The 26,575-nt window shown below is 54.1% G+C and overlaps 3 protein-coding genes across 5 annotated transcripts in view; 1 reads left to right on the forward strand and 2 right to left on the reverse strand.

Annotated features, from left to right (window-relative positions):
• Positions 1–6,148, reverse strand: part of LOC137599710 (calpain-1 catalytic subunit-like) — a 14,277-nt gene extending 8,129 nt beyond the window's left edge. Inside the window, exons 1-15 of one of the 2 annotated variants that reach the window (XM_068320776.1) lie at positions 6,041–6,148; positions 5,031–5,290; positions 4,064–4,133; positions 3,249–3,367; positions 2,373–2,506; positions 2,066–2,234; positions 1,907–1,990; positions 1,752–1,837; positions 1,609–1,683; positions 1,050–1,210; positions 767–936; positions 678–689; positions 406–617; positions 289–328; positions 132–197 (exon numbers count right to left, since the gene is read on the reverse strand). In XM_068320776.1, coding sequence (XP_068176877.1) covers positions 132–197; positions 289–328; positions 406–617; positions 678–689; positions 767–936; positions 1,050–1,210; positions 1,609–1,683; positions 1,752–1,837; positions 1,907–1,990; positions 2,066–2,234; positions 2,373–2,506; positions 3,249–3,367; positions 4,064–4,133; positions 5,031–5,270 — 1,638 coding nt within the window. In that variant the 5' untranslated portion in view covers positions 5,271–5,290; positions 6,041–6,148. Of the gene's footprint in view, positions 1–131; positions 198–288; positions 329–405; positions 618–677; positions 690–766; positions 937–1,049; positions 1,211–1,608; positions 1,684–1,751; positions 1,838–1,906; positions 1,991–2,065; positions 2,235–2,372; positions 2,507–3,248; positions 3,368–4,063; positions 4,134–4,264; positions 4,967–5,030; positions 5,291–6,040 lie in introns of those variants that run through there. The other variant, XM_068320777.1, reaches the window with a different exon arrangement.
• Positions 6,149–6,301: 153 nt separating this feature from the next.
• Positions 6,302–16,729, reverse strand: LOC137600546 (calpain-2 catalytic subunit-like). The gene is made up of 21 exons (XM_068322238.1): positions 16,378–16,729; positions 14,549–14,618; positions 13,525–13,643; positions 13,005–13,138; positions 12,598–12,766; positions 12,306–12,389; positions 12,151–12,236; positions 11,400–11,465; positions 11,171–11,331; positions 10,402–10,571; positions 10,299–10,310; positions 9,440–9,651; positions 9,289–9,325; positions 8,998–9,063; positions 8,855–8,912; positions 8,242–8,306; positions 8,039–8,107; positions 7,873–7,951; positions 7,091–7,207; positions 6,745–6,803; positions 6,302–6,657 (listed from the first exon to the last, which is right to left on the reverse strand). Exons 1-21 carry the CDS (start codon positions 16,612–16,614, stop codon positions 6,634–6,636), a joined length of 2,094 nt encoding a protein of 697 aa, XP_068178339.1. The 5' UTR covers positions 16,615–16,729; the 3' UTR covers positions 6,302–6,633.
• An 80-nt stretch (positions 16,730–16,809) lies between these two features.
• On the forward strand, positions 16,810–24,022 carry LOC137600545 (calpain-2 catalytic subunit-like). Of its 2 annotated transcripts, XM_068322236.1 has the most exons (21): positions 16,810–17,804; positions 18,063–18,132; positions 18,201–18,319; positions 18,386–18,519; positions 19,030–19,198; positions 19,267–19,350; positions 19,622–19,707; positions 19,789–19,863; positions 19,943–20,103; positions 21,684–21,853; positions 21,922–21,933; positions 22,111–22,316; positions 22,399–22,435; positions 22,505–22,570; positions 22,654–22,711; positions 22,950–23,014; positions 23,093–23,161; positions 23,285–23,363; positions 23,559–23,675; positions 23,775–23,833; positions 23,908–24,022. In XM_068322236.1, the coding sequence occupies exons 1-21, from the start codon at positions 17,565–17,567 to the stop codon at positions 23,929–23,931; spliced, it is 2,100 nt and encodes a 699-aa protein (XP_068178337.1). In that variant the 5' UTR covers positions 16,810–17,564; the 3' UTR covers positions 23,932–24,022. The 2 variants fall into 2 exon arrangements, with proteins under 2 accessions (XP_068178337.1, XP_068178338.1); XM_068322237.1 differs by lacking the exon at positions 21,922–21,933.
• The last annotated feature ends 2,553 nt before the right edge of the window (positions 24,023–26,575 follow it).

The raw sequence follows: 26,575 nt of genomic DNA on the forward strand, positions 1-26,575 counted from the left end.
ACCCTAACCTAACCCCTAAACCCTAACCCTATCTCTAAACCCTAACTCTAACCCCTAACCCTAACCCCTAACCCTAACCCTAACCCCTAACCTGACCCTAACCCTGACCCCTCACTACTACTTTTACTCACGTTTCCTGACAGTTGAGCAAACATGGCCTTGAAGGACTCGTCCACGTCACTCTCTGAGATTTCCTCCTGCAGAAAGCAGGAATGGGGGGGGGGGTCAGGGGGGTCATGAGCAGCTACGTCACGATGACATCACCGTGACATCACAGATTGTTGTTACCTCCTGGTCCAGGTCGGCCTCGATGAGGTCGTCCATCTCGCTGCAGGAAGTCACATTCAGTCACATGATGTCACCGCCCCCCCCCAGGACCCGCCCCCCAGCATCCCCCACACTCACCCGCTCTCGGCCTGCTTCTCAGTGAACACTCTCAGCACGAAGTCGGCCTCCTTGGCGGGTTCGAAGGTGGACGGGACCACCAGGTACTCGCCCGGCGGGAGGCGGAGCCTGGCGCTCACCTCCCTCAGGTTGATGAAGGTGTGTGAGCGGGCGCAGGAGGAGCGGCGCAGGAAGAAGTCCTTCTTCAGGTGGACGCCGGGACGCCCGCGGAGCTGCACACACACACCCGTCAGGCTCAACACGCCACACGGACACACGCTTCACACACTCACCTCCTCCGGGATCTGAAACGGGACGGGACACGGGTCAGGAAACGGGACGGGGCCGCGGGGAGGGGCTTACGGGTCTGCGGTCATGTGACCTCGTAGATGGCGAAGCCGATGGTGTGCACGTCCTGGCCGTGCTGGCGGTGGCGGCGGCGGTGCTTCTGCATCAGAGCCACCAGGAAGCTGCAGGCGGACTCCTCGTCCTCCGGGTCGTCGTCCTCCTCCAGCAGACGGATCCGGTACTGGGGGTTGATCCAGAACGTGTCTGGGGGGGGCAGAGAGCATCATGGGATACCACACTGCATGAGGAGCCCCCACACCAGTGCGGGACAGGATTACATTCATGACCAGGACACCCCGCCCCCCCCCCAGTCTTACTGGGGTGGTTCCTGCAGCCCCCGGCGGTGCTGCCTTTCCTCCACCCCCCCTCAAACATGGTGGTGTTCCAGAACCGGGAGGAGTCCTGGGTCAGAGCGTCTGGAGTCAGATTACAGACCTCCAGCCTGGAGAACTGACGCAGGAACTCCTGGAAAGACATCCTGACACACAGAAGAACCACAGACAGAACCACAGATAGAACCACAGACAGAACCACAGACAGAACCACAGACAGAGACAGAACCACCGACAGAACCACAGACAGAACCACAGACAGAACCACCGACAGAACCACAGACAGAACCACAGAAAGAACCACAGACAGAACCACAGACAGAACCACAGACAGAGACAGAACCACAGACAGAACCACAAACACAGACAGAACCACAGACAGAACCACAGACAGAACCACCGACAGAACCACAGACAGAACCACAGACAGAACCACAGACAGAACCACAGACAGAACCACAGACAGAACCACAGACAGAACCACAGATCAATCACATGATGAATGTCATCGTGGTCCCAGCAGACCGTAACCATGGAAACCCACCAGAACTCCCCGTCCTCCATGCTGCAGAGCAGCTGGTCTTTGTCGGCGGCGTCGACGGCGTTCCACTCTGACGAGCTGTCACATGACACTCATTAGTCACACGCTCACCAACACAGTGTCTGATTGGACGGGGGGGCACTGACTTGTCGCTCCAGGCACCCGTCCACTCCACCTGACCCCACGGGTTCCTGATCCGGATCAGACGCTCCTGCTGGCCCCGGTAGTCCACCTGCACAGAGGACACTGCTCAAGGTGAGGTCACATGACGTCACATGACGTGACGGCAGCACCGACTCACCTGTCTGATCGCTGTCACAGAGTAGGCGTGGCCTTTCACCAGCTTCTTGAAGGTCACTGCCTCCATGTCGAAGGCACTGGTGATCTGCAGACAGAAGACACGCCCGGTGATGTCACGGTGACGTCACCCTCTGATGATGTCACTGCGTGTGTGACTGACGTCGATGGAGCAGCCCAGCAGCGAGCCTCGCTCCAGGGCTTTGCGGATGATGCGATGAAGGTCTGGCGGCGCGTCCTTCAGCTCGTACATCTCGGCCACGCCCCCGGTGAAGTCCTCGAAGCCTTCGGTGGTGCTGCCCCCCGACAGCGCCTCGTACGAGCCGTTCAACCTCACACACAAAACACACCCTTCTGAAGCCGTCGCCATGGCGATGAGGGCGGAGCGACGGCCACAGGCCTGTGTGGATCTACTTGGTGTAGGGTTATGGGTTATGGGTTAGGGGTTAGAGGTCAGGCATCAGACCTACTTGGCGTAGGCCTTCTCCAGCAGGGCGCTCCAGAACTCCCGCCCCTCCGCCGAGTGGACGAATAACAGCTCGCCGTCTTTGACCGGCAGACGGTCGTCCACCACCACATCCACCCACTCACCGAACTGCCAGAACTACAGGTGAGACACATGATGTCACTGCCTGAGGCTCCGCCCACTCCCAGAAGCTCACGCCCAACCGGTGGAATGATGTCACCACGAAACGCTGTCCGCTTCATTGCTTCATGTGTAGAAACAGTTTCTCTCCTTTCAAGTGGCTCAATTACGAGTAGGGTATGGTGTTACAGTGTTACATGCTACAGTGTTACATGCTACAGTGTTACATGCTACAGTGTTACATGCTACAGTGTTACATGCTACAGTGTTACATGCTACAGTGTTACATGCTACAGTGTTACATGTTACAATGTTATAGTGTCACAGTGTTACAGTGTTACATGTTACAGTGTTATAGCGTTACATGTTACAGTGTTATAGTGTTACAGTGTTACACGCTACAGTGTTACATGTTACAGTGTTATAGCGTTACATGTTACAGTGTTATAGTGTTGTGTGTTACGGTGTTACATGTTACAGTGTTATATGTTACAGTGTTACGTGTTATAGTGTTACATGTTACAGTGTTACGTGTTACATGTTACAGTGTTATGTGTTACGGTGTTACATGTTACAGTGTTACATGCTACACTGTAACATGTAACACTGTAACATGTTACAGTGTTATGTGTTACGGCGTTACAGGGTCACAGTGTTAACGGGTGGACATGAAACGATGGACGCTGCGTCGTGGCTTTCTGGCGGACTGATGGATGATGACTCAGCAGGTTGACGCTGATGGCTGTAGGCGGAGTCTCACCTGGAAGTGGAAGATGCCGGCGTACTGCTGGGTGAAGCTCTGGCTGTGAGGAACCACGCGATGCAGCAGGTGTTCATTCAGGGTCAGCGAGCCAATAGCAGCCAGCAGCCAGCAGTCACCTGACACGAGACGCCACCCTTCAGTGTCAGTCCAGCAGCAGCGTCCTGCTGGGACCGCCTTCAGGCTGAGTTGTTAGCTGTTAGCATTAGCTAACGACATCAGCTCTACCCTTTGTTTGGATTTCGAGGTAACATTAGTGTTACCATGACAACTTAAATTCGTAAACACCACGAGTGTTCATTAACTAATGCTAGCGAGCTAAATTAATCTGAAACCTTGCAGTGCTGCTAACTGATATGCTAACATTTTATAGACAGACTGATGCAGTAGCCTCCAGGTCGTCTGACCTTCACCCGAGGGCGCCGCCTTCCCGGAGGGACCCTGAAGTACACACTGATGGAACGCCATTAGCCTCTGCTAGTCCACCGGGAGCCACTAATGCTACGCTAAACGCTAATACAGCATTAAGCTGCTAATGTTTCCGGCTAACAGCATTCCTTTCAGCAGACGTCTGTTCACTGATCAATAAACCAATCAGCACAGATCAGTTCTGTGGCCTAAGTCTGCAGATGCTGCTTCCTGTCCTGACTCAGACTCAGTCCCTGGCGACGCCCTAACGCCGTCCTCACGCCGCCCCCCCGCTGGCTGCTGACTGGTTACCGTAACAACACAAGCAACTCCAGCTGCCCAACTAGCAACAGTCGTTAGGGTTGTTTTCCTTAAGCCCCAGGTCACATGACCAGTTAACAACTCACCCAGCGCTCCTTGGCAGATGTCTGTCCTGGTAGCTCCGCCCATGATGAACTGAGGGCTGTCCGTCAGTTCCTGAAACAGCCAATCAGAGACAGTTTGCTGACGCGATAGAAAGAGTCACACGTGTGTGTCATGTGACTGAAACACCTAATGAGGATTAATCATGATTAACGCCTCAGTGATGACATCACGGCTGGTCCAACCTCCAGGTGACAGCGCCACCCGGAGGACCCATCAGGAGGAACCACCAGGAGGACCCATCAGGAGGAACCACCAGGAGGACCCATCAGGAGGAACCACCAGGAGGACCCATCAGGAGGAACCATTAGGAGGAACCATCAGGAGGAAACACCAGGAGGAACCATCAGGAGGAACCATCAGGAGGAACCATCAGGAGGAACCACCAGGAGGAACCACCAGGAGGAACCATCAGGAGGAACCACCAGGAGGAACCATCAGGAGGAACCATCAGGAGGAACCATCAGGAGGAACCATCAGGAGGAACCACCAGGAGGAACCATCAGGAGGAACCATTAGGAGGAACCATCAGGAGGAAACACCAGGAGGAACCACCAGGAGGAACCACCAGGAGGAACCATCAGGAGGAACCACCAGGAGGAACCATCAGGAGGAACCACCAGGAGGAACCACCAGGAGGAACCATCAGGAGGAACCACCAGGAGGAACCACCAGGAGGAACCATCAGGAGGAACCATTAGGAGGAACCATCAGGAGGAAACACCAGGAGGAACCACCAGGAGGAACCACCAGGAGGAACCACCAGGAGGAACCATTAGGAGTAACCATCAGGAGGAAACACCAGGAGGAACCACCAGGAGGAACCATCAGAAGGAACCATCAGAAGGAACCATCAGGAGGAACCTTCTTCATGGAATTTGTTCAGATGGTCTCACATGCGACCAGCTAGCTGTGATGTTAGCGTGACGCTAGCTGCAGCGTTAGCCTCACCGTTGGTCTCTTCCACTCCACCCCCCTGGTCTTGGTGGTCCGGGGGCCCAGCTCCTTGAAGCCCAGTGAGGAGGGTTCTGCTGGGAACAGGGGGTCCTGGAACAGGCAGCCGTCCTGCAGACACTCAGCCCTCAGGGCCTGGAAGTCCTGGTTCTGGTAGGGGACGGCTGAGTGGGCGGAGCCCAGACCTCCAGCCTTCAGCCGCTCCCTCTGGATCCGTTCAGACACGCCCCCCGTCATCCTGAGTGTCCAATGAAAAGCTGACAGGAAACAAGTGTTAGCTTCAGCTGCAGTTTGCTAGCATAACCACTGATTCCTATAATAACAATAACAATAATAATAAATAATAATAAATTAATTATAATAACAATAACAATAATAATAAATTAATTATAATAACAATAACAATAATAATAAATTAATTATAATAACAATAACAATAATAATAAATTAATTATAATAACAATAACAATAATAATAATAATAAATTATAATAACAATCATAACTGTAATAATAAATCATTAATAAGAATAGAAAGTTAAAAATAATAACAAATTCTTGTTAATAATATCAAATTAATAATTAATAGTAACAACAAAATGGTATGGGCGGGGTTTTGATGTAGTCACGTGATGAAGGCCAGCCAATCAGAGCCCGATGCTGGAGGTCTCACCGGTTCACACAGAATCGATCCGGGTCACATCAATCGATTGATTGATTTTCCTAACGGACGTTATCAGTGGGCGGGGTCTCATCAGATGCTCGCCTCGCGCCTCTTTTAGAATGTCCTTACCTGGTTCAGGTCATTCAACACGTCACTTTAAAAACCGGATGACGTCACGAGAGCTCCTCGTCTCCCGGTTCGCCCGTTCAGAGGACGGATTTCACTTTGATCCGCGCGTGACGCTGGAGGAGGACCGGTCGCTGATTGGTCCTCACGGATCGGTTGTACCCCCCCTCACCCAGATCCAGACCCAGACCCAGACCTAGACCCAGACCCGACACTCACCGGCCCGTCGGTCCTCCCGGTCCGGAAGCAGCTCCGTCGGTACCGCAGCGCTGGAGAAGCACCGGAGGATGTTCTGCTGCAGTGAGGCCCCGCCCAGTGTGAGGCCCCGCCCAGTATGTGTGTGTGTGTGTGTGTGTGTGTGTGTGTGTGTGTGTGTGAGAGAGAGAGAGGGGGGGGCGGGCTCTCATCATCGCCGTCGCGAGCTTTCAAAGAGCCAGCCGCCGAGCTGACGTCACTTCCTCCGGAAGAAAGACGGACGCGTTGTTTCTGTTCGTTCATGTTTATTAGTTTAAATCACATTTATTGATTTTATTGATTTTACGTTTATTGATTTAATTGATTTTATTTTCTTTGGCCTGAAGGTTAAATAAACTGAATAAACTGAATAAACTGAATAAACTGGTTCCTGTCTGTCGTGACCTTCACCTGCTCTGAAACCAGTTTGAATAAACTTTATCGACAGCCTCATAAGGAGCAGGCCTAACTGGGGTGAGGAGAACATGCAGGTGGCCGTGGGAGGGGCGTGTCAGTCACGTGACTGGAGGGACCTGGATAGGTGACCAACCAGGAAGTGATGTTGGTTGAAGATCGGCTCACAGCATGGTGAAGTTCAACCACTGCAGGGGGAGAAGAGGGGGCTCAGCGACCAATGGCGGGGCAGCACCTGGTGGTGGACACGCCCCTCAGCCTGGAGGACGACTCACCTGCTCGAAGTTCAGCTCGATGGTTCCACTGGAGTGTTGGTCCAGCTTCTGGAACATCCCTGAGGAACACCAGCCACATGCTAGCAGTTAGCTCGCAGGTTAGCACAGCAGCTAGCTGCAGTTAGCTCACACGTTAGCACAGCAGCTAGCAGAAGACAGCAGCACCAAAGAACGGGCCAATCAGAGCCTTCAAGGGTCAAAAGGTTCTGGTTCTGAAACAGAACGTTCTTCTGTCCAACAACCTGGATGAAGCTCTGTGATTGGCCAGTTCTCTGGGACTTATCTGTGCTGTGAGCGTTAGCTCCTCCGCTAGCCGCCGGCTGTGAGCACTGGTCATGTGACTCACGGAACATGGTCTCCAGCCGGATCAGACAGCCCACGAAGTTGTCGAAGTCGATGGTCATGTCGGGGTCGGCGTAGCGTGCCACCAGCAGCTGGTAGATGGTGTTGTTCAGGGTGAACCCTGCAGGGGGCGCCAGACCGGTGTCAGCACGCTAATGCTAACAGTTAGCTTTAGAGGAAAACTAGTCAAATCATAGGTGCTAAAAATGCTGATGAATGTTAGCAGGACGTCACGTACCCTCAGACGTCTGACAGCAGCAGAGACAAACATCATTAATGAGGAGGAGGAGGAGGAAGAGGAGGAGGAGGAAGAGGAGGAAGAGGAGGAGGAAGAGGAGGAAGAGGAGGAAGAGGAGGAGGAGGAGGAGGAAGAGGAGGAGGAGGAAGAGAAGGAGGAAGAGAAGGAAGAGGAGGAGGAGGAAGAGGAGGAAGAGGAGGAGGAGGAGGAAGAGGAGGAGGAAGAGGAAGAGGAGGAAGAGGAGGAGGAGGAAGAGGAGGAAGAGGAGGAGGAGGAGGAAGCAGACAGTCTGGGGGTGGGGCGACCTCTGACCCCTGACCCGCTAGGGAACAGGAACCTAACGGAACGCTGGGACGGACCTGAGCTCCGCCCACTAGCTCAGCAGAACAACGTAGCCATGGTAACGCCACCTGGCGATGGCGGTGGGCGGGGCTTGAGGCCTGTTGCTCACAGAGAATATGAGTAGGAAGTAAGAAGCCGTCACAGCATTTAAACTCCGCCCACTGAGGTTGGCTCAGCCAATCAGAAACCTTCCAGAATGAACCGACCTGCGTCCTTGAAGGCGACCCTCATCTCCGGCGTGCTCATGGAGCCCGAGCCGTCCAGGTCGTTCGTCTTGTAGATTGACTGGAGGAGAGAAACACTCAGCTGGTTCCCATGGCAACGCTCCCATGGAAGCGCTCCATGGACACGTTCCCGTGGAAACGCCCTCACCAGGTACTTCTGGATCTTCTTCCACATGGTGGCGAACTCTCCCAGGCCCAGTTTCCCGTTACCGCTGTCCTGATCTGGAGTTCAGGAAGCATCACCTGGTGGACCGCCGTACGCTCACGTCACATGACCAACAACACGTATGACACGCTAGTAACCTGTTGTATCAATAGAATGATTGATTGATTGATTGATTTCAAAGATACGTCCATCAGGTTGACCATCACCCGGCAGGTCTCCATGCTGAAGCCGTCTGTCTTGATGTCACTTCCTGTGAAGGAAGTGTTTCATGTCAGGCAGACAGGTGAGCAGGTAGACGGATGAGCAGGTAGACGGGTTAACAGGTAGACGGGTGAGCAGGTAGACTGGTGAGCAGGTAGACGGGTGAGCAGGTAGACTGGTGAGCAGGTAGACGGGTTAACAGGTAGACAGGTGAGCAGGTAGACTGGTGAGCAGGTAGACTGGTGAGCAGGTAGACGGGTTAACAGGTAGACGGGGGAGCAGGTAGACTGGTGAGCAGGTAGACGGGTGAGCAGGTAGACGGGTGAGCAGGTAGACTGGTGAGCAGGTAGACGGGTTAACAGGTAGACAGGTGAGCAGGTAGACTGGTGAGCAGGTAGACTGGTGAGCAGGTAGACGGGTTAACAGGTAGACGGGGGAGCAGGTAGACTGGTGAGCAGGTAGACGGGTGAGCAGGTAGACGGGTGAGCAGGTAGACGGGTGAGCAGGTAGACGGGTGAGCAGGTAAACGGGTGAGCAGGTAGACGGGTTAACAGGTAGACAGGTGAGCAGGTAGACAGGTGAGCAGCTGTAACTCACTTTTGCCGACGATCTTGTTCAGGATGGTTCTGAGCTCCGCCGCAGAAATTTGCATATCCTGGAAGCCAAAAGGAAACAGTCACACCTGAAGCCCCGCCTTCTGGATGGATGATGTCACAGGTGTACGATGACATCATACGTACGGCTCCCGCCAGTTTCTGGAAGAGGCCTCTGAATCCAGCGTCCACCTCCTCGTCAGGCACCAGCTCCTGGTCACCACGGCAACAGAGTCAGCATCACTCTAAGTCAACGCCGCACCAGAGCGATCGATCGATCGTCTGTCAATACTCTGAATTCACTGATCAGTCAAAATATGAGGTCAAAGTGACCACGTCAAATGTTAGCATTAGCTGTTTTCACGGGCTAGCACGTTAGCATTAGCTGTTTTCATAGGCTAGCACGTTAGCATTAGCTGTGTTTGGCAGAACACTCACGTCATCAAGTTCAGCGCCGACGGGATCGTCACATGGTCTGAGGGGAGGAGACATCAGCAGTCACCAGCACGCCGAGAAGGACCGCCCCCATTCATACCACACCCAGAAGAACCACCCCCCTTCACGCCCAGTCGCCCCCCCGGGGCCTTACTGGGTGTCGTTCTGCTTCTCGGAGAACACCCGGATGCAGAAGTCCCCGTTCAGGTGCGGCTCGAAGGTGGAGGGGACGATCAGGTACTCGCCGGGGGGCAGCTTGAAGCGGGAGCACACCTCCCTCAGGTTGATGAAGGTCTCGGAGCGCGCCGTCTGGGCGTGGCTCAGGAAGAAGTTCTTGTCCAGGTGCACCTCCCTCTGGCCCTGGAACTGGGGGGGAAGCAGCCAATCAGGATCAGCTGTACATGAGGGCGGGAACGCCCCTTCTGGGCGTAGCCTAGGACTCAGAGGGGCGTGGCTTCAGTCACCATTCACAGACGTGTTTGTGTTCACAGTCATGTGATTCCTCATCCCTCCCACGATTACAGCGACCAATACGATGCAGGGAAGAGGGCGGACACTCCTGACCATGCCTGTCAGCCTGTGATGATGTCATCAGCAGGAGACAAACGCCCTTCCTGGGTTTACATTTTCTTTGACTAGCTTAGCATTCTAGCGATTAGCTGGGCTGCTAACCTGCCCTTAGCTAACAGTGATGCTGTACATGTTCATATTTACTCCCATGATCCTTTGTTCAGAGGTTGGACCTCCTTAAAACGCTGCTGAGCCTGTGATGTGTGACCTTTGACCTGTAGCAGCCCTGTGATGTGTGACCTTTGACCTATAGCTGCCCTGTGATGTGTCACCTTTGACCTGTAGCTACCGTATGATGTGGGACCTTTGACCTGTAGCTGCCCTGTGATGTGTGACCTTTTAGCTGCTGAGCCTGTGATGTGACCTTTGACCTGTAGCTGCTATGGGACCTTTGACCTGTAGCTGCTGTGTGACCTTTGACCTGTCAGGCATCTGGCGCTCACCTGCTGGGGAACCTGAGGAACAGCAGAAAAGACGAGTCATCAGTCGTGGTGGACAGGGCCTCCGCCCCTGAGCCCCGCCCTGAGCCCCGCCCGGCCCCCCCACCTCGTAGATGGCGAACCCGATGGTGTGCATGTCCTCCCCCTGCTTGCGGAGCTTCCGGCGGTTCTTCTGGATCAGCCCCACCACGAAGCTGCAGCCGTCCTCGCCGTCGTCGGGGTCGTCGTCCTGCTCGTCCAACCGGATCACGAACTGGGGGTTGGTCCAGAACGTGTCTGCAGGCCACGCCCACACACAGAGTCAGAACAGGCCACGCCCACACACAAGCAGTCAGAACAGGCCACGCCCACACACAGAGTCAGAACAGACCACGCCCACAGTAAGAACAGGCCACGCCCAGTCAGAACAGGCCACGCCCACAGTCAGAACGGGCCACGCCCAGTCAGAACAGGCCACGCCCACAGTCAGAACAGACCACACACACAGTCAGAACAGACCACGCCCACACACACAGTCAGAACAGGCCACGCCCACACACACACAGTCAGAACAGGCCACGCCCACACACACACAGTCAGAACAGGCCACGCCCACCCACACACAGTCAGAAAAGGCCACGCCCACACACACACACAGTCAGAAAAGGCCACGCCCACACACACACACAGTCAGAACAGGCCACGCCCACCCACACACAGTCAGAAAAGGCCACGCCCACGCCCACACACAGTCGGAACAGGCCACGCCCACACACAGTCGGAACAGGCCACGCCCACACACAGTCAGAACGGGCCACGCCCATACGGTCGGAACAGGCCACGCCCACAGTCAGAACAGGTCACGCCCACACCCCCCTCCACGGGGTAACACTCACAGGGGTTGTTCCTGCAGCCCCCGGCGGTGGAGCCCCGCCTCCAGGTGCCGTCGTAGTTGTTGACGCTCCAGTGTTTGACCGAGTCGTCCCCGATGGCGTCGGGCGTCAGGGTGCACACCTCGATCCGGGACCAGTGGCGCAGGAAGTCGTTGAAGGACATCCTGTACAGCACCGCCGTGTTAGCATAGCGCCTGTTAGCATGGGCGGCTAGCATTAAGACGTCACCTACCAGAACTCCCCGTCCTCAGCGTTAGCATTGGGACAGTCGCCCTGGACGTAGTTCCACTCCGACGACCTGTGGGCACCATGGCAACGTGAATCACAACGGACACACCCTCCTTTAGCTCGGAACACGCCCCCCTTTAGTGCTGAACACGCCCTCCTTTAGTGCTGAACACGCCCTCTTTTAGTGCTGAACACGCCCTCCTTTAGTGATGAACACGCCCTCCTTTAGCTCTGAACACGCCCTCTTTTAGTGCTGAACACGCCCTCTTTTAGTGCTGAACACGCCCTCCTTTAGCTCTGAACACGCCCTCCTTTAGTGATGAACACGCCCTCCTTAGCTCTGAACACGCCCTCCTTTAGTGATGAACACGCCCTCCTTTAGAGCTGAACACGCCCTCTTTTAGTGCTGAACACGCCCTCTTTTAGTGCTGAACACGCCCTCCTTTAGCTCTGAACACGCCCTCCTTTAGTGATGAACACGCCCTCTTTTAGTGCTGAACACGCCCTCCTTTAGCTCTGAACACGCCCTCCTTTAGTGATGAACACGCCCTCCTTAGCTCTGAACACGCCCTCCTTTAGTGATGAACACGCCCTCCTTTAGTGATGAACACGCCCTCCTTTAGTGATGAACACGCCCTCCTTTAGTGATGAACACGCCCTCCTTTAGTGATGAACACGCCCTCCTTTAGTGATGAACACGCCCTCCTTTAACACCTAACAGGTGTCTCGTCCAGGGGAGTGTTCTGATTGGTTACCCGTCGCTCCACGCCCCGGTCCACTCCACCTGCCCCCAGGGGTTCCTCATCCTCACCAGCTTCTCCCTCTGGCCCCGGTAGTCCACCTGCAACACAAACCGCTCTTCATCCTCGTCTTCACATCATCTCCTTTCATTTACAGGAAGTGACATCACCTCCACGGCGCCGGTCAACGAGTAGGCGTGGCCTTTCACCAGCTTTTGACGGGTGACAGCCTCCGAGTCTGCAGCGCTGGTGATCTGAAGGTGTGACATCATCACTAACATCACCATCATCATCATCATCATCGGCATCACCATCATCATCACCATCATCATCATCATCACCATCATCATCACCACCATCATCATCATCACCATCACCATCACCATCATCATCATCATCACCACCATCATCACCACCATCATCATCATCACAGCAGGCGGCGCTCGCTCCGGGGTGACTCACGTCGATGGAGCAGCCCAGCAGTGCCCCCGCCTCCAGGGCCTTCCTGATGATGTGGAACAGATTGCTGGGGGGTTGGCGGAGGTCGTAGTTCTCGGCGATGCCCCCCGTGAAATCCTCAAAGCCCTCGGTGGTGGAGCCCCCCGACAGCGCCTCGTAGCAGCCGTTCACCCTGAAACAGAACACACCCACTAACCCCACGCACTCTGTGCGCAGACGACACTGTTAACCCCGCCCACAAACACAGCACGTATTAGGCTAATGTTAGCTAAAGGCACATATCACGGCTGTTAGCTAAAGTCACTAATCATTGCTAATGTTAGCAACTTACAATATTTTGATGACAAGCGACTATCTCTAGAGAAGATGCTAGCTAACTAGCTCGGTGATGCTAGTCAGGCGGGTCTTACTTGGCGTAGGCCTTCTCCAGCAGGGCGCTCCAGAACTCCCGCCCCTCCGCTGAGTGGACGAATAGCAGCTCGTCGTCTTTGACCGGCAGGCGGTCGTCCACCACCACGTCCACCCACTCACCGAACTGCCAGAACTACAGGTGAGACACATGATGTCACTGCCTGAGGCTCCGCCCACTTACCGAACTGCCAGAACTACAGGTGAGACACATGATGTCACTGCCTGAGGCTCCGCCCACTTACGAACTGCCAGAACTACAGGTGAGACACGTGATGTCACTGCCTGAGGCTCCACCCACTCAGCCAGATGGGAGGAGTCTTGTTCCTGCCATCAGATCCACTCAGGTTTCCTGAGTCTACAGCCACCTACAGTACTGCTAGCACTGGCTAATGCTAACAGTTCAGTGCTAGCATTAGTGTTAGCACTAGCCAGTAGTAGGAGTACAGTACTAATGCTAACAGACTTGGGTGCTACAAGTGCTAGTGCTAACAGTGCTAGCAGCAGTGTTGTCATGGTTACCTGGAAGTGGAAGATGCCGGCGTAGCCATCGCTGAAGCTCTGGTCGGGGGGGACGACTCTCGCCATCACGTACTCGTTGAGCGTCAGGGAGGCGATGGCCGCCAACAGCCAGCAGTCACCTGGACACACAGAGGTTAGCCCCGCCCCCTACAGATGGCTAGCTCATTAGTCCCACCCCCTACAGTCCCTGACTACAAGTGACTTGACGCCGTGCATTGTCTCCTGTCGGCCTGTTCAGACGTGATGTCATCACTGATGTAATGAGCGGCGGTAACACATCACGCCAAGTCAGGGGGCGTGGCCTCCTTCCTGGCTACCAGCTGTTAAACTGGTTTCTATATTCTTAACCATAAAACCAGGACAGGAAGCAGTAAACCTGATTGGACCCTCAACCTGGTCAGTCTACGGTCTCTGATCCGGGTCAGTCTACCGTCTCTGATCCGGGTCAGTCTACGTCTCTGATCCGGGTCAGTCTACGTCTCTGATCCGGGTTAGTCTACGTCTCTGATCCGGGTCAGTCTACGTCTCTGATCTGGGTCAGTCTACCGTCTCTGATCCGGGTCAGTCTACAGTCTCTGATCCGGGTCAGTCTAAGGTCTCTGTCCTGGGTCAGTCTACCGTCTCTGATCCGGGTCAGTCTACGTCTCTGATCCGGGTCAGTCTACGTCTCTGATCCGGGTCAGTCTACGTCTCTGATCCGGGTCAGTCTACGTCTCTGATCCGGGTCAGTCTACGTCTCTGATCCGGGTCAGTCTACGTCTCTGATCCGGGTCAGTCTACGTCTCTGATCCGGGTCAGTCTACGTCTCTGATCCGGGTCAGTCTACGTCTCTGATCCGGGTCAGTCTACGTCTCTGATCCGGGTCAGTCTACGTCTCTGATCCGGGTCAGTCTACGTCTCTGATCCGGGTCAGTCTACGTCTCTGATCTGGGTCAGTCTACGTCTCTGATCCGGGTCAGTCTACGTCTCTGATAAGACTTGAATCAAACTGGTGATGCGTTCAGGGCCCGTCTGGAAAACTCACCCAACGCCCCTTGGCAGATGTCAGTCCTGGTGGCTCCGCCCACAATGAACTCAGGATTGGAGACTAGTTCCTGTTGGACGAGACGACAGCTGAACTCTGATTGGTCGCTTTCAAACAACCAGTAACTAGAAAACTTTTCTGGAGACGTCTGTCAGTTATAAAGTCATTAAATGTATCTATAAATAATCTTAACAATAATAATAGTTATGACCATAATCATAAAAAGTTCATGATGATAATAACAATAACACTAATAATGATCATAATAAATAATGATAAAATGATGATGATGATAATTAACTAGTAATGTTAATAAGATGCTTCAAAGTCCTGCTGACAGTGAACGCTACATGTGGAGTAAATAAAGTCTTCTCTTCCTGTGGGCGTGGCCCCCCATCTTCATCCTCCTCTAACATCTACTGCCCTCCTGTCTTCCTCACTACATCCACCCCCCCATGAGGAAGATGAAGATAAAGATGACTTTAATAATCCCAAAGGGAAATTATTTTATTTACTCATCCCCGTTCACCAATGGGTTTCCAGTAGCAGGATGCAGTACTGAGCACACTTCCTGTTTGTGAGCTCAGAGTCACAGAACCCACAGGAACCCACAGGAACCCACAGGAACGCTCTGGGCGTTCCTGTGGGTCCTTCAACCAGGAAGAGTCTTTGTTTATCACTGTGAGTGAGTCACCGCTGTGGAACGTAGGATCTCTGACTCACTGCCTCCAACCCTCACTGGTAAACACAGGCCCCACCCACACACACACACACACACAACACACACAGGCCCCACCCACACACACACACACACACACAGGCCCCACCCACACACACACACACACACAGGCCCCACCCACACACACACACACACACACAGGCCCCACCCACACACACACACACACACACAGGCCCCACCCACACACACACACACACACACAGGCCCCACCCACACACACACACACACACAGGCCCCACCCACACACACACACACACACACAGGCCCCACCCACACACACACACACACACAGGCCCCACCCACACACACACACACACACACAGGCCCCACCCACACACACACACACACACAGGCCCCACCCACACACACACACACACACACAGTCCAGTAAAGGCAGACAGAACATTTCTGTTCCACTGACATTCCTGCATCCTAATGAACACATGGAAGGTAGCCCCGAGCTAGCAGACAGGTAGCCCCGAGCTAGCAGACAGGTAGCCCCGAGCTAGCAGACAGGTAGCCCCGAGCTAGCAGACAGGTAGCCCCGAGCTAGCAGACAGGTAGCCCCGAGCTAGCAGACAGGTAGCCCCGAGCTAGCAGACAGGTAGCCCCGAGCTAGCAGACAGGTAGCCCCGAGCTAGCAGACAGGTAGCCCCGAGCTAGCAGACAGGTAGCCCCGAGCTAGCAGACTGAAGCTACCAGGTCAGTGGGGTCACAGATCAATCGTATTGATTGGGTGTTGTTTATTTTTTACTTCCTGATCACACCATCACATCCTCAGGAGGGCGTGGCTCTTCAAATGGGAGAAGATCATTGGCCCACTGGGGATCAGTGCATGGATCAGATCACGTGACCTGGAGCCGAGCCGTGTGACTGATCAGGTTCGATCTGCTGCTCGCGATCAACAGGTCTGATCATCACATAATCAATACGTCATGATTATGTAACGCGCATGCGCACTGCCAGATATGATCGACCAGACTGATCGATGGGGTTCTGATGGGGGCGGAGCTTCAGGACCCGTCTCCAGGTATCCTGCCAACCACCCTCCACCCCCCCCACTTCCGGTTCCCACCGGGTCCGGTCTTACCGTCGGTCTCTTCCAGGTCACCCCCCGGACCTTGTAGGAGTTCCGGCCCAGGTCCTTGAAGCCCAGCGCCTCGGGCGCGGCGGGGAACAGCGGGTCGGTGAACAGCCGCCCGGAGGAGAGGCACTGGGCGCGGAGGGCCGAGAAGTCCTGGTTCAGGTACCGGACCGCGTTGGCGTTGGTCCCGAAGCCCGCAGCCAGGGCCCGCTTCTTGGCCAGAGAGCTCGCCACGCCGGACATGATGGAGCAGAGAAGAACCGGAGAACCGGAGAACGGAGAACCGGGAGACGAAAGTTCAGACGGTCCGCTAGAAAGTTTACGGAGATCCGACCTCCGCCCAAAAAAATAGACCCGCCCTGCGCCCGCGGGAGGAGGCGGAGCCACGGCCTCCTCCCGCTGCTGGCACCGCCCCTCTGCCGCTCCGCCCTCCCTCTGCTCCCTGGAAGGCCCGATCCGGACCCAGATCCTGATCCAAACCCCGATCCGGACCCGGATCCTGATCCAGAACCTGAGCCAGACCCGGATCCTGATCGACACCCGGATCCAGATCCAGAACCCGAACCAGATCCAGGTCCAGACCCAGATTGAGACCTAGATCCAGACCCAGACCCAGATACAGATACAGATACAGATACAGATCCGGACCCGGATCCAGACCCTGACTCAGGTCCTGGTTCCTGAGGGATCTCATCCTGCTGCATCAGCTGATCCAGGACCCTTAAAGGTCCAGATTCATGGCTCCACAGAACCGCATCCAGACCTTCTGGGTCTGATCCATATCAGAACCAGAACCCCTCTTTTCACCCCTGGGGGGCAAACAGTTTTAGTTCTGGTCCAGGAAGTAAAGACTTTAAACACACAGATCCTCCTCCACCGTCAAGCTGGTCCTGGTCTCCGACCCGGGTCACTGATGGACCTGAACAGAACCACTGCTGGAGTCTGCTGCTCTGTGGAGGAGGAGGATGATGATGATGGTGATGAAGGTCTGGCCTGGGGGGGCAGCAGAGGTGTTCACTGGATCTGGTTTTGTCTTCAGGGGGCGGAGCCTCTGAACGTGGTCACACCTTTAGTGTAAACATCAGCCTTATCAGAGCGACCAGTCACCTGAGGTCAGCGTCCAAAGCCCCGCCCCTGAGCCCTGCCCCCACCGCTTAAAGCGATGGCGCCCCTTGGCGGCGTCAGACCTCAGGATGGCGAGCACGGCGACGGAGCTGGCGAGGAGGAAAGCGCGGGAGGAGGAGGGCGTGGGCAGCCGGGCCAACGCCGTGGCGTTCGGCGGGCAGGACTTCCAGAAGCTGCGGGGGGCGTGTCTCCAGAGCGGGACGCTGTTCTGTGACCCCGCCTTCCCCGCCGGCTGGGACGCCCTGGGCTTCAACCAGCTGGGGCGCTACTCACCCAAGACCACCGGCGTGGAGTGGAAACGCCCCACGGTGAGTGACCCCCCCGCCCCCCAGGTAAACTTTATCCACACCGAACCGGACGGTTTGCCTCTGATTGGACCGTCTGAGCTCCGCCCCCCACCGGAGCCAGGTGCAGGTCACTGCTGTGACCACGCCCGGTCATGAAAGGGTCACGTCCTCACCAGTTCTGATGAGGGTCCAGGATCCGACCAATCAGAAGGCAGGAGCGAGCTGATTGGAGGTCACTGTGAAGGTGCTCTGAGGTCACCTGTGGTCTCGTCCAATCAGGAGCTGTGTTCAGACCCTCAGTTCATCGTGGGTGGCGCCGACAGGACGGACATCTGCCAGGGGGCGCTAGGTGAGCAGCGCACGCACACGCCCCTCTGTGATGTCCTCCAGGTGGTCATGTGACCTGCTGTGTGTCAGGTGACTGCTGGCTGCTGGCGGCCATCGCCTCGCTGACGCTGAACCCCCGCCTCCTGGAGCGGGTGGTCCCCCCAGGACAGAGCTTCACCCAGCAGTATGCCGGCATCTTCCACTTCCAGGTAGGCGCCGCAGACACGCCCACTGGGCGGAGCCTCAGGCAGTGACATCACGTGTCTCACCTGTAGTTCTGGCAGTTCGGTGAGTGGGTGGACGTGGTGGTGGACGACCGCCTGCCCGTCAGGGACGGGAAGCTGCTATTCGTCCACTCGGCCGAGGGGCGGGAGTTCTGGAGCGCCCTGCTGGAGAAGGCCTACGCCAAGTAGGTCTGACCCCTGACCCATAACCCCTGACCCATAACCCCATCCCAACCAGTGTGTGTTAACAGCAGTGTGTGTGGTCTTGGGGTGGGGGTGTTGACTCAGCTCTGACCAACCTGGAAACCAAACAAACTGATTCATTCAGAGGAAACGCCGTCGACGCCCAGCAGGGTCAACAAAGGCTAAACGCTAGCTGCTAACTCCCCTTCATAGATGCTAATCCTCCTGATAGATACTAGCTCCTCCCGTGATGCTAACTCCTCCCGTGATGCTAACCCCTCCCGTGATGCTAACCCCTCCCGTGATGCTAACCCCTCCCGTGATGCTAACTCCTCCCGTGATGCTAACTCCTCCCGTGATGCTAACTCCTCCCGTGATGCTAACCCCTCCCGTGATGCTAACTCCTCCCGTGATGCTAACTCCTCCCGTGATGCTAACTCCTCCCGTGATGCTAACTCCTCCCGTGATGCTAACTCCTCCCGTGATGCTAGCTCCTAGCTCGTGCGTTGCAGGGTGAACAGCTCGTACGAGGCGCTCACCGGCGGCTCGAGCATCGAGGGTTTTGAGGACTTCACGGGGGGAATCTCTGAGAGCTACGACCTGCAGGAGGCTCCGCCCTTCCTGTTCCAGGTGGTGAGGAAGGCGCTGAAGCTAGGCTCGCTGCTCGGCTGCTCCATCGATGTAAGAACGCCGCCGCGCCGCCTCGGCCGCACGCCGCCGGCTCAGACCCTCATCCGTCCGCCTTTCAGATTTCCAGCTCCTACGAGACGGAGGCTGTCACCCGCCAGAAGCTGGTCAAAGGCCACGCCTACTCCATCACCGCCGCGCAGCAGGTGAGGCATGCTGGGAAACGCAAGCGAGTGTCAAAAAACCAATCACAGCCTTCAGGGAAGCTCTCAATGCTAACTTCCTGTTAGCATTCTGCTAGCATTCATGTATTTCCTTGAATCTCTGAGCTCCAGTTGTGAGTGTCGGTGTGGCGTCACAGGTTCCTGTTGCCATAGCGACAGGTACTTGAGATCCACTTCCTGTTAGCCTGCCCCCCCGGCCCCACCCCCCCGGGGCTGCTGGGAGGCTGTCCCCCACCACGCTTCTGTCCCACAGGTCCATCACCTCGGCTCTCCTGTGGAGCTGCTCAGGATCAGGAACCCCTGGGGTCAGGTGGAGTGGACCGGGGCCTGGAGCGACGGGTGAGTCCAGATCCAGACCAGATCCAGATTTAGACCCTGACCCGCTGGTGCGTTCAGGGCCGGTCTGACCTTTGTGTCCAGGTCCAGGGAGTGGGACGGGGTTCAGCCGGGGGAGAGGAGCAGCCTGGCCCACTCTGCTGACGACGGGGAGTTCTGGTGAGTTCAGGGTCGCTGTGGCGTCTGGTCCGGGGTGTCCCCTGCCACGTGTTGTTAGCGAACACCTTCCTGCCCCCAGGATGTCCTACGCCGACTTCCTGCGGCACTTCTCACGGCTGGACATCTGTAACCTGACGCCCGACGCGCTGGGGGGCGAGCAGGTCGCCCGCTGGAGCTACAGCCAGTTTGAGGGCGTGTGGAGGGTGGGCGCCACCGCTGGCGGCTGCAGGAACTACACAGGTACGCACCGCCGTCACCACGGCGACGCCAGCGATGATACCAGGCTGCAGATCCGGCAGGCTCCTCATTGGTCTTTGGCAGACTGCGAGGTTCCACAGGCCACTCCCCCAAGCCCAGGGTACAAACGCCCGTCAGTGAGGGGCAGGGGGCTGTTGCTATGGAAACACTGTCGTCACTCCTGTTTGACCTTCTGTAGACGTCAATAGATGTCAGGAGACGTCAGTAGATGTCAGTAGATGTCAGACGTCAGTAGATGTCAGTAGATGTCAGACGTCAGTAGATGTCAGTAGATGTCAGTAGATGTCAGGAGACGTCAGTAGATGTCAGTAGATGTCAGTAGATGTCAGTAGATGTCAGACGTCAGTAGATGTCAGTAGATGTCAGACGTCAGTAGATGTCAGTAGATGTCAGTAGATGTCAGACGTCAGTAGATGTCAGTAGATGTCAGACGTCAGTAGATGTCAGTAGATGTCAGTAGATGTCAGGAGACGTCAGTAGATGTCAGTAGATGTCAGTAGATGTCAGTAGATGTCAGTAGATGTCAGACGTCAGTAGATGTCAGTAGATGTCAGTAGATGTCAGTAGATGTCAGACGTCAGTAGATGTCAGTAGATGTCAGTAGATGTCAGTAGATGTCAGGAGACGTCAGGAGATGTCAGTAGATGTCAGTAGATGTCAGGAGACGTCAGTAGATGTCAGTAGATGTCAGTAGATGTCAGACGTCAGTAGATGTCAGTAGATGTCAGTAGATGTCAGTAAACGTCAGTAGATGTCAGACGTCAGTAGATGTCAGACGTCAGTAGATGTCAGTAGATGTCAGTAGATGTCAGTAAACGTCAGTAGATGTCAGACGTCAGTAGATGTCAGACGTCAGTAGATGTCAGTAGATGTCAGTCGTCAGTAAACGTCAGTAGATGTCAGTAGATGTCAGTAGATGTCAGTGGATGTCAGACGTCAGTAGATGTCAGTAAACGTCAGTAGATGTAAGTAGATGTCAGTAGATGTCAGTAAACGTCAGTAGATGTCAGTAGATGTCAGTAGATGTCAGTAAACGTCAGTAGATGTCAGTAGATGTCAGTAGATGTCAGTAGATGTCAGACGTCAGTAGATGTCAGACGTCAGTAGATGTCAGTAGATGTCAGTAGATGTCAGACGTCAGTAGATGTCAATAAACGTCAGTAGATGTCAGTAGATGTCAGTAAACGTCAGTAGATGTCAGTAGATGTCAGTAAACGTCAGTAGATGTCAGTAGATGTCAGTAGATGTCAGTAAACGTCAGTAGATGTCAGTAAACGTCAGTAGATGTCAGTAGATGTCAGACGTCAGTAGATGTCAGACGTCAGTAGACGTCAGTAGACGTCAGTAGACGTCAGTAGATGTCAGACGTCAGTAGATGTCAGTAGATGTCAGTAGATGTCAGTAGACGTCAGTAGACGTCAGTAGATGTCAGCAGACGTTCAGACTCTCAGACGTTGTCGAGACTTCATCACAATGCTAATGTTGAAGGCTATCATGCTAACGGCCATCTAACTAGTGTCATGTGACTTGTCTCCTCCAATGGGACGCCCCTGTCTCCACAGCCACGTTCTGCTCCAACCCTCAGTTCTTCATCCGTCTGGAGGACGTGGACGACGAGCCGCACGACGGCGAGGACGGCTGCACCGCCGTCATCGGGCTGATGCAGAGAGACGCCCGCCGGGAGAGGCGCTTCGGGAGGGACCTCAACACCGTGGGGTTCGCCCTCTACCAGGTACCGGCTCCAGAACCACAACACGATCCAGAACCTCTCTTGTAGACGCCCCTGTTTGTCTGTTTCAGGTTCCTGATGAGGTGAGTCCAGCATCAGGACCAGAACCGGGTCCCTGAGGGACACCCACAGCCAGGATTACAGTACTCTGTATTACAGTACTCTGTATTACAGTACTCTGTATTACAGTACTCTGTATTACAGTACTCTGTATTACAGTACTGTCAGTACTACAGTACTGTACCGTCTCCTGTGCTCAGTTTCAGGGTGGGGGGGCCCACCTGGGTCCTGACGTCCTGCTGAGGGTGGGGGCGGCGGCTCGCAGCCCCTTCATCAACCTGAGGGAGGTGTGTGTGCGCCTGAAGCTGCCCCCGGGGGGGTACGTGGTCGTCCCCTCCACCTTCGAACCGCACCGCAAGGGCAGCTTCATCCTGAGGGTGTTCACCGAGAAGAGCGCCCCCTGCAGGTCACACACACACACACACACACACACACACACACACACACACACACACACACACACACTCCTCACCCTGTCATGTCTCCAGGCCGATGGAGGAGGAAGTTGACGCTGACGTCCAGGAGGTTGGTGATGTCACAGCAAACGTGTCACTTCCTGCTTGATCTCCATTCTGATTGGTCTCTTCCTTCCAGCCGGACGTCAAACAGGAAGATGTGGATCCTCACTTCAAACGCCTCTTCCTCCAGATCGCTGGAAACGTAATCAATCAATCAGCTGACGATCATCAATCACCAGTCTATCAATAAACACCTCTGATGATCAATCACTTTTGTCTCAACAGGACTCAGAGATCTCAGCCTTTGAGCTGCAACAGATCCTGGACAAAGTGATCTCACAGAGTAAGAGTCCGTGACATCACAGTGATGTCACAGTGATGTCACAGTGATGTCACAGTGATGTCACGGTGATGTCACGGTGATGTCACAGTGACGTCACGGTGATGTTACAGTGATGTCACGGTGATGTCACAGTGATGTCACAGTGATGTCACAGTGATGTCACAGTGATGTTACAGTGATGTCACGGTGATGTCACAGTGACGTCACGGTGACATCACTGACCCGTGTTGTGTTGAAGGGTCAGACGTGAGGACCGATGGCTTCAGTCTCCACACGTGTCGGAACATCATCAGCCTGCTGGACGTATCCTTGATCGATCAGTAATTGGTGATGGATCGGTGATCAATCAGACCTGCAGACGGACCTTTAACTGGTCAGCAGACGGACGGCACCGGGACGCTGGGTCTGCTGGAGTTCCACCGTCTGTGGATGAAGCTGCAGAGATACCTGGTGAGTCGCCATGGCAACCACCGGATGGCCCTGACACCAGTTACACCAGTTAATGTTTGCTGTGTGGCCTCCATCTGCTCTGCTCCTCCCCCTCTGGCTCCTCCCCCTCTGCCCCCCCCCCAGGACATCTTTAAGGGTCATGACTCTGATGCTTCTGGGACGATGAGCAGTCATGAGATGAGAGCAGCTCTAGCTGAAGCAGGTGAGGGGGGCTCTGAGGTGTTTGGGGGGGGTTCTGAGGTGTTTTGGGGGGTCCTGAGGTGTTTGGGGTTCTGAGGTGTTTGGGGTTCTGAGGTGTTTGGGGGTCCTGAGGTGTTTGGGGGGGGGGGTTCTGAGGTGTTTGGGGGGGGCTCTGAGGTGTTTGGGGGTTCTGAGGTGTCTTGGGGGGGCTCTCCAGGGTTCCAGGTGAACAGCGCCGTCCTGCAGGAGGTGGTCAGCCGTTACGCCGACAGCAGCTTCGCCATCGACTTTGACTGTTTCGTGGGCTGTCTGATCCGTCTGGAGACCCTGATCAGTGAGTGTCAGCCCACCGGCGCCCCAGGTCCACTCTGCCCCCCAGGTCCACTCTGCCGCCCCTGTCTCAGTCACTCATTCATGCCCCCCCTGCTTGCAGAGATGTTCAGGATCCTGGACAAGAACCAGCAGAAGAAGATCCAGCTGGACCTCCAGCAGGTACTGGAGACCAGAACCAATCACATGACCAGCTGGCTGTGACATCATCACTGAGCACTTCCTCCTGTTTGCAGTGGCTGTGTCTGTGTATCAACTGATGGCCACTCCAGGTGCATGCTGGGAGCTGAGAGCCGGACACACTGCTGGTTGTTAATGATGACAATTTAAATAAAGATTGTCGTGTTTGGATCTTTGTCAAAAAATCAGTCTGTCAAGCAAAAGTTCTTAGTCTGAATAAAGTCAAACAAAACCAGTAGAGACCAGAGAAACCAGTAGAGACCAGAGAAACCAGTAGAGACCAGAGAAACCAGTAGAGACCAGACAAACCAGTAGAGACCAGTAGAGACTAGAGAAACCAGTAGAGACCAGTAGAGACTAGAGAAACCAGTAGAGACCAGTAGAAACCAGTAGAGACCAGTAGAAACCAGTAGAGACCAGACAAACCAGTAGAGACCAGTAGAGACTAGAGAAACCAGTAGAGACCAGTAGAGACTAGAGAAACCAGTAGAAACCAGTAGAGACCAGTAGAAACCAGTAGAGACCAGAGAAACCAGTAGAGACCAGTAGAAACCAGTAGAGACCAGTAGAGACCAGTAGAGACCAGAGAAACCAGTAGAGACCAGAGAAACCAGTAGAGACCAGTAGAAACCAGTAGAGACCAGAGAAACCAGTAGAGACCAATAGAAACCAGTAGAGACCAGAGAAACCAGTAGAGACCAGAGAAACCAGTAGAGACCAGTAGAAACCAGTAGAGACCAGAGAAACCAGTAGAGACCAGAGAAACCAGTAGAGACCAGTAGAAACAAGTAGAGACCAGAGAAACCAGTAGAGACCAGAGAAACCAGTAGAGACCAGTAGAAACCAGTAGAGACCAGAGAAACCAATAGAGACCAGTAGAAACCAGTAGAGACCAGAGAAACCAGTAGAGACCAGAGAAACCAATAGAGACCAGTAGAAACCAGTAGAGACCAGGAAAGACCAGTAGAGACCAGATAAACCAGTAGAGACCAGTAGAAACCAGTAGAGACCAGAGAAACTAGTAGAGACCAGTAGAGACCAGAGAAACCAGTAGAGACCAGAGAAACCAGTAGAAACCAGTAGAGACCAGAGAAACTGGTGGAGACCAGTAGAAACCAGTAGAGACCAGAGAAACCAGTAGAGACCAGTAGAAACCAGTAGAGACCAGAGAAACTAGTAGAGACCAGTAGAAACCAGTAGAGACCAGTAGAAACCAGTAGAGACCAGTAGAAACCAGTAGAGACCAGACAAACCAGTAGAGACCAGAGAAACTAGTAGAGACCAGTAGAAACCAGTAGAGACCAGTAGAAACCAGTAGAGACCAGTAGAAACCAGTAGAGACCAGAGAAACTAGTAGAGACCAGTAGAAACCAGTAGAGACCAGAGAAACCAGTAGAGACCAATAGAAACCAGTAGAGACCAGAGAAACCAGTAGAGACCAGAGAAACCAGTAGAGACCAGTAGAAACCAGTAGAGACCAGAGAAACCAGTAGAGACCAGAGAAACCAGTAGAGACCAGTAGAAACCAGTAGAGACCAGAGAAACTAGTAGAGACCAGTAGAGACCAGAGAAACCAGTAGAGACCAGAGAAACCAGTAGAAACCAGTAGAGACCAGAGAAACTGGTGGAGACCAGTAGAAACCAGTAGAGACCAGAGAAACCAGTAGAGACCAGTAGAAACCAGTAGAGACCAGAGAAACTAGTAGAGACCAGTAGAAACCAGTAGAGACCAGTAGAAACCAGTAGAGACCAGTAGAAACCAGTAGAGACCAGACAAACCAGTAGAGACCAGAGAAACTAGTAGAGACCAGTAGAAACCAGTAGAGACCAGTAGAAACCAGTAGAGACCAGTAGAAACCAGTAGAGACCAGACAAACCAGTAGAGACCAGAGAAACTAGTAGAAACCAGTAGAGACCAGACAAACCAGTAGAGACCAGAGAAACCAGTAGAGACCAGTAGAAACCAGTAGAGACCAGTAGAAACCAGTAGAGACCAGTAGAAACCAGTAGAGACCAGAGAAACCAGTAGAGACCAGAGAAACCAGTAGAGACCAGTAGAAACCAGTAGAGACCAGAGAAACCAGTAGAGACCAATAGAAACCAGTAGAAACCAGTAGAGACCAGAGAAACCAGTAGAGACCAGAGAAACCAGTAGAGACCAGTAGAAACCAGTAGAGACCAGAGAAACCAGTAGAGACCAGAGAAACCAGTAGAGACCAGTAGAAACAAGTAGAGACCAGAGAAACCAGTAGAGACCAGAGAAACCAGTAGAGACCAGTAGAAACCAGTAGAGACCAGAGAAACCAATAGAGACCAGTAGAAACCAGTAGAGACCAGAGAAACCAGTAGAGACCAGAGAAACCAATAGAGACCAGTAGAAACCAGTAGAGACCAGGAAAGACCAGTAGAGACCAGTAGAAACCAGTAGAGACCAGAGAAACCAGTAGAGACCAATAGAAACCAGTAGAAACCAGTAGAGACCAGAGAAACCAGTAGAGACCAGAGAAACCAGTAGAGACCAGTAGAAACCAGTAGAGACCAGAGAAACCAGTAGAGACCAGAGAAACCAGTAGAGACCAGTAGAAACAAGTAGAGACCAGAGAAACCAGTAGAGACCAGAGAAACCAGTAGAGACCAGTAGAAACCAGTAGAGACCAGAGAAACCAATAGAGACCAGTAGAAACCAGTAGAGACCAGAGAAACCAGTAGAGACCAGAGAAACCA

This window comes from Antennarius striatus, chromosome 8 (assembly GCF_040054535.1).
Source record: "Antennarius striatus isolate MH-2024 chromosome 8, ASM4005453v1, whole genome shotgun sequence".
Classification (NCBI taxonomy): domain Eukaryota; kingdom Metazoa; phylum Chordata; class Actinopteri; order Lophiiformes; family Antennariidae; genus Antennarius; species Antennarius striatus.

Coding starts and splice junctions, on each gene's coding strand:
- LOC137600546 (XM_068322238.1), bottom strand. CDS start 16,614: ATGTCCGGCGTGGCGAGCTCTCTGGCCAAGAAGCGGGCCCTGGCTGCG. Junction 11,466..12,150: donor ACCGGGGCGTGGAGCGACGG/GTAACCAATCAG, acceptor TGGTGCCCACAG/GTCGTCGGAGTGGAACTACG. Junction 6,658..6,744: donor TCGAGCTGAACTTCGAGCAG/GTGAGTCGTCCT, acceptor CTCCCCCTGCAG/TGGTTGAACTTCACCATGCT.
- LOC137600545 (XM_068322236.1), top strand. CDS start 17,565: ATGGCGAGCACGGCGACGGAGCTGGCGAGGAGGAAAGCGCGGGAGGAG. Junction 19,708..19,788: donor ACCGGGGCCTGGAGCGACGG/GTGAGTCCAGAT, acceptor CTTTGTGTCCAG/GTCCAGGGAGTGGGACGGGG. Junction 23,676..23,774: donor CCGTCTGGAGACCCTGATCA/GTGAGTGTCAGC, acceptor CCCTGCTTGCAG/AGATGTTCAGGATCCTGGAC.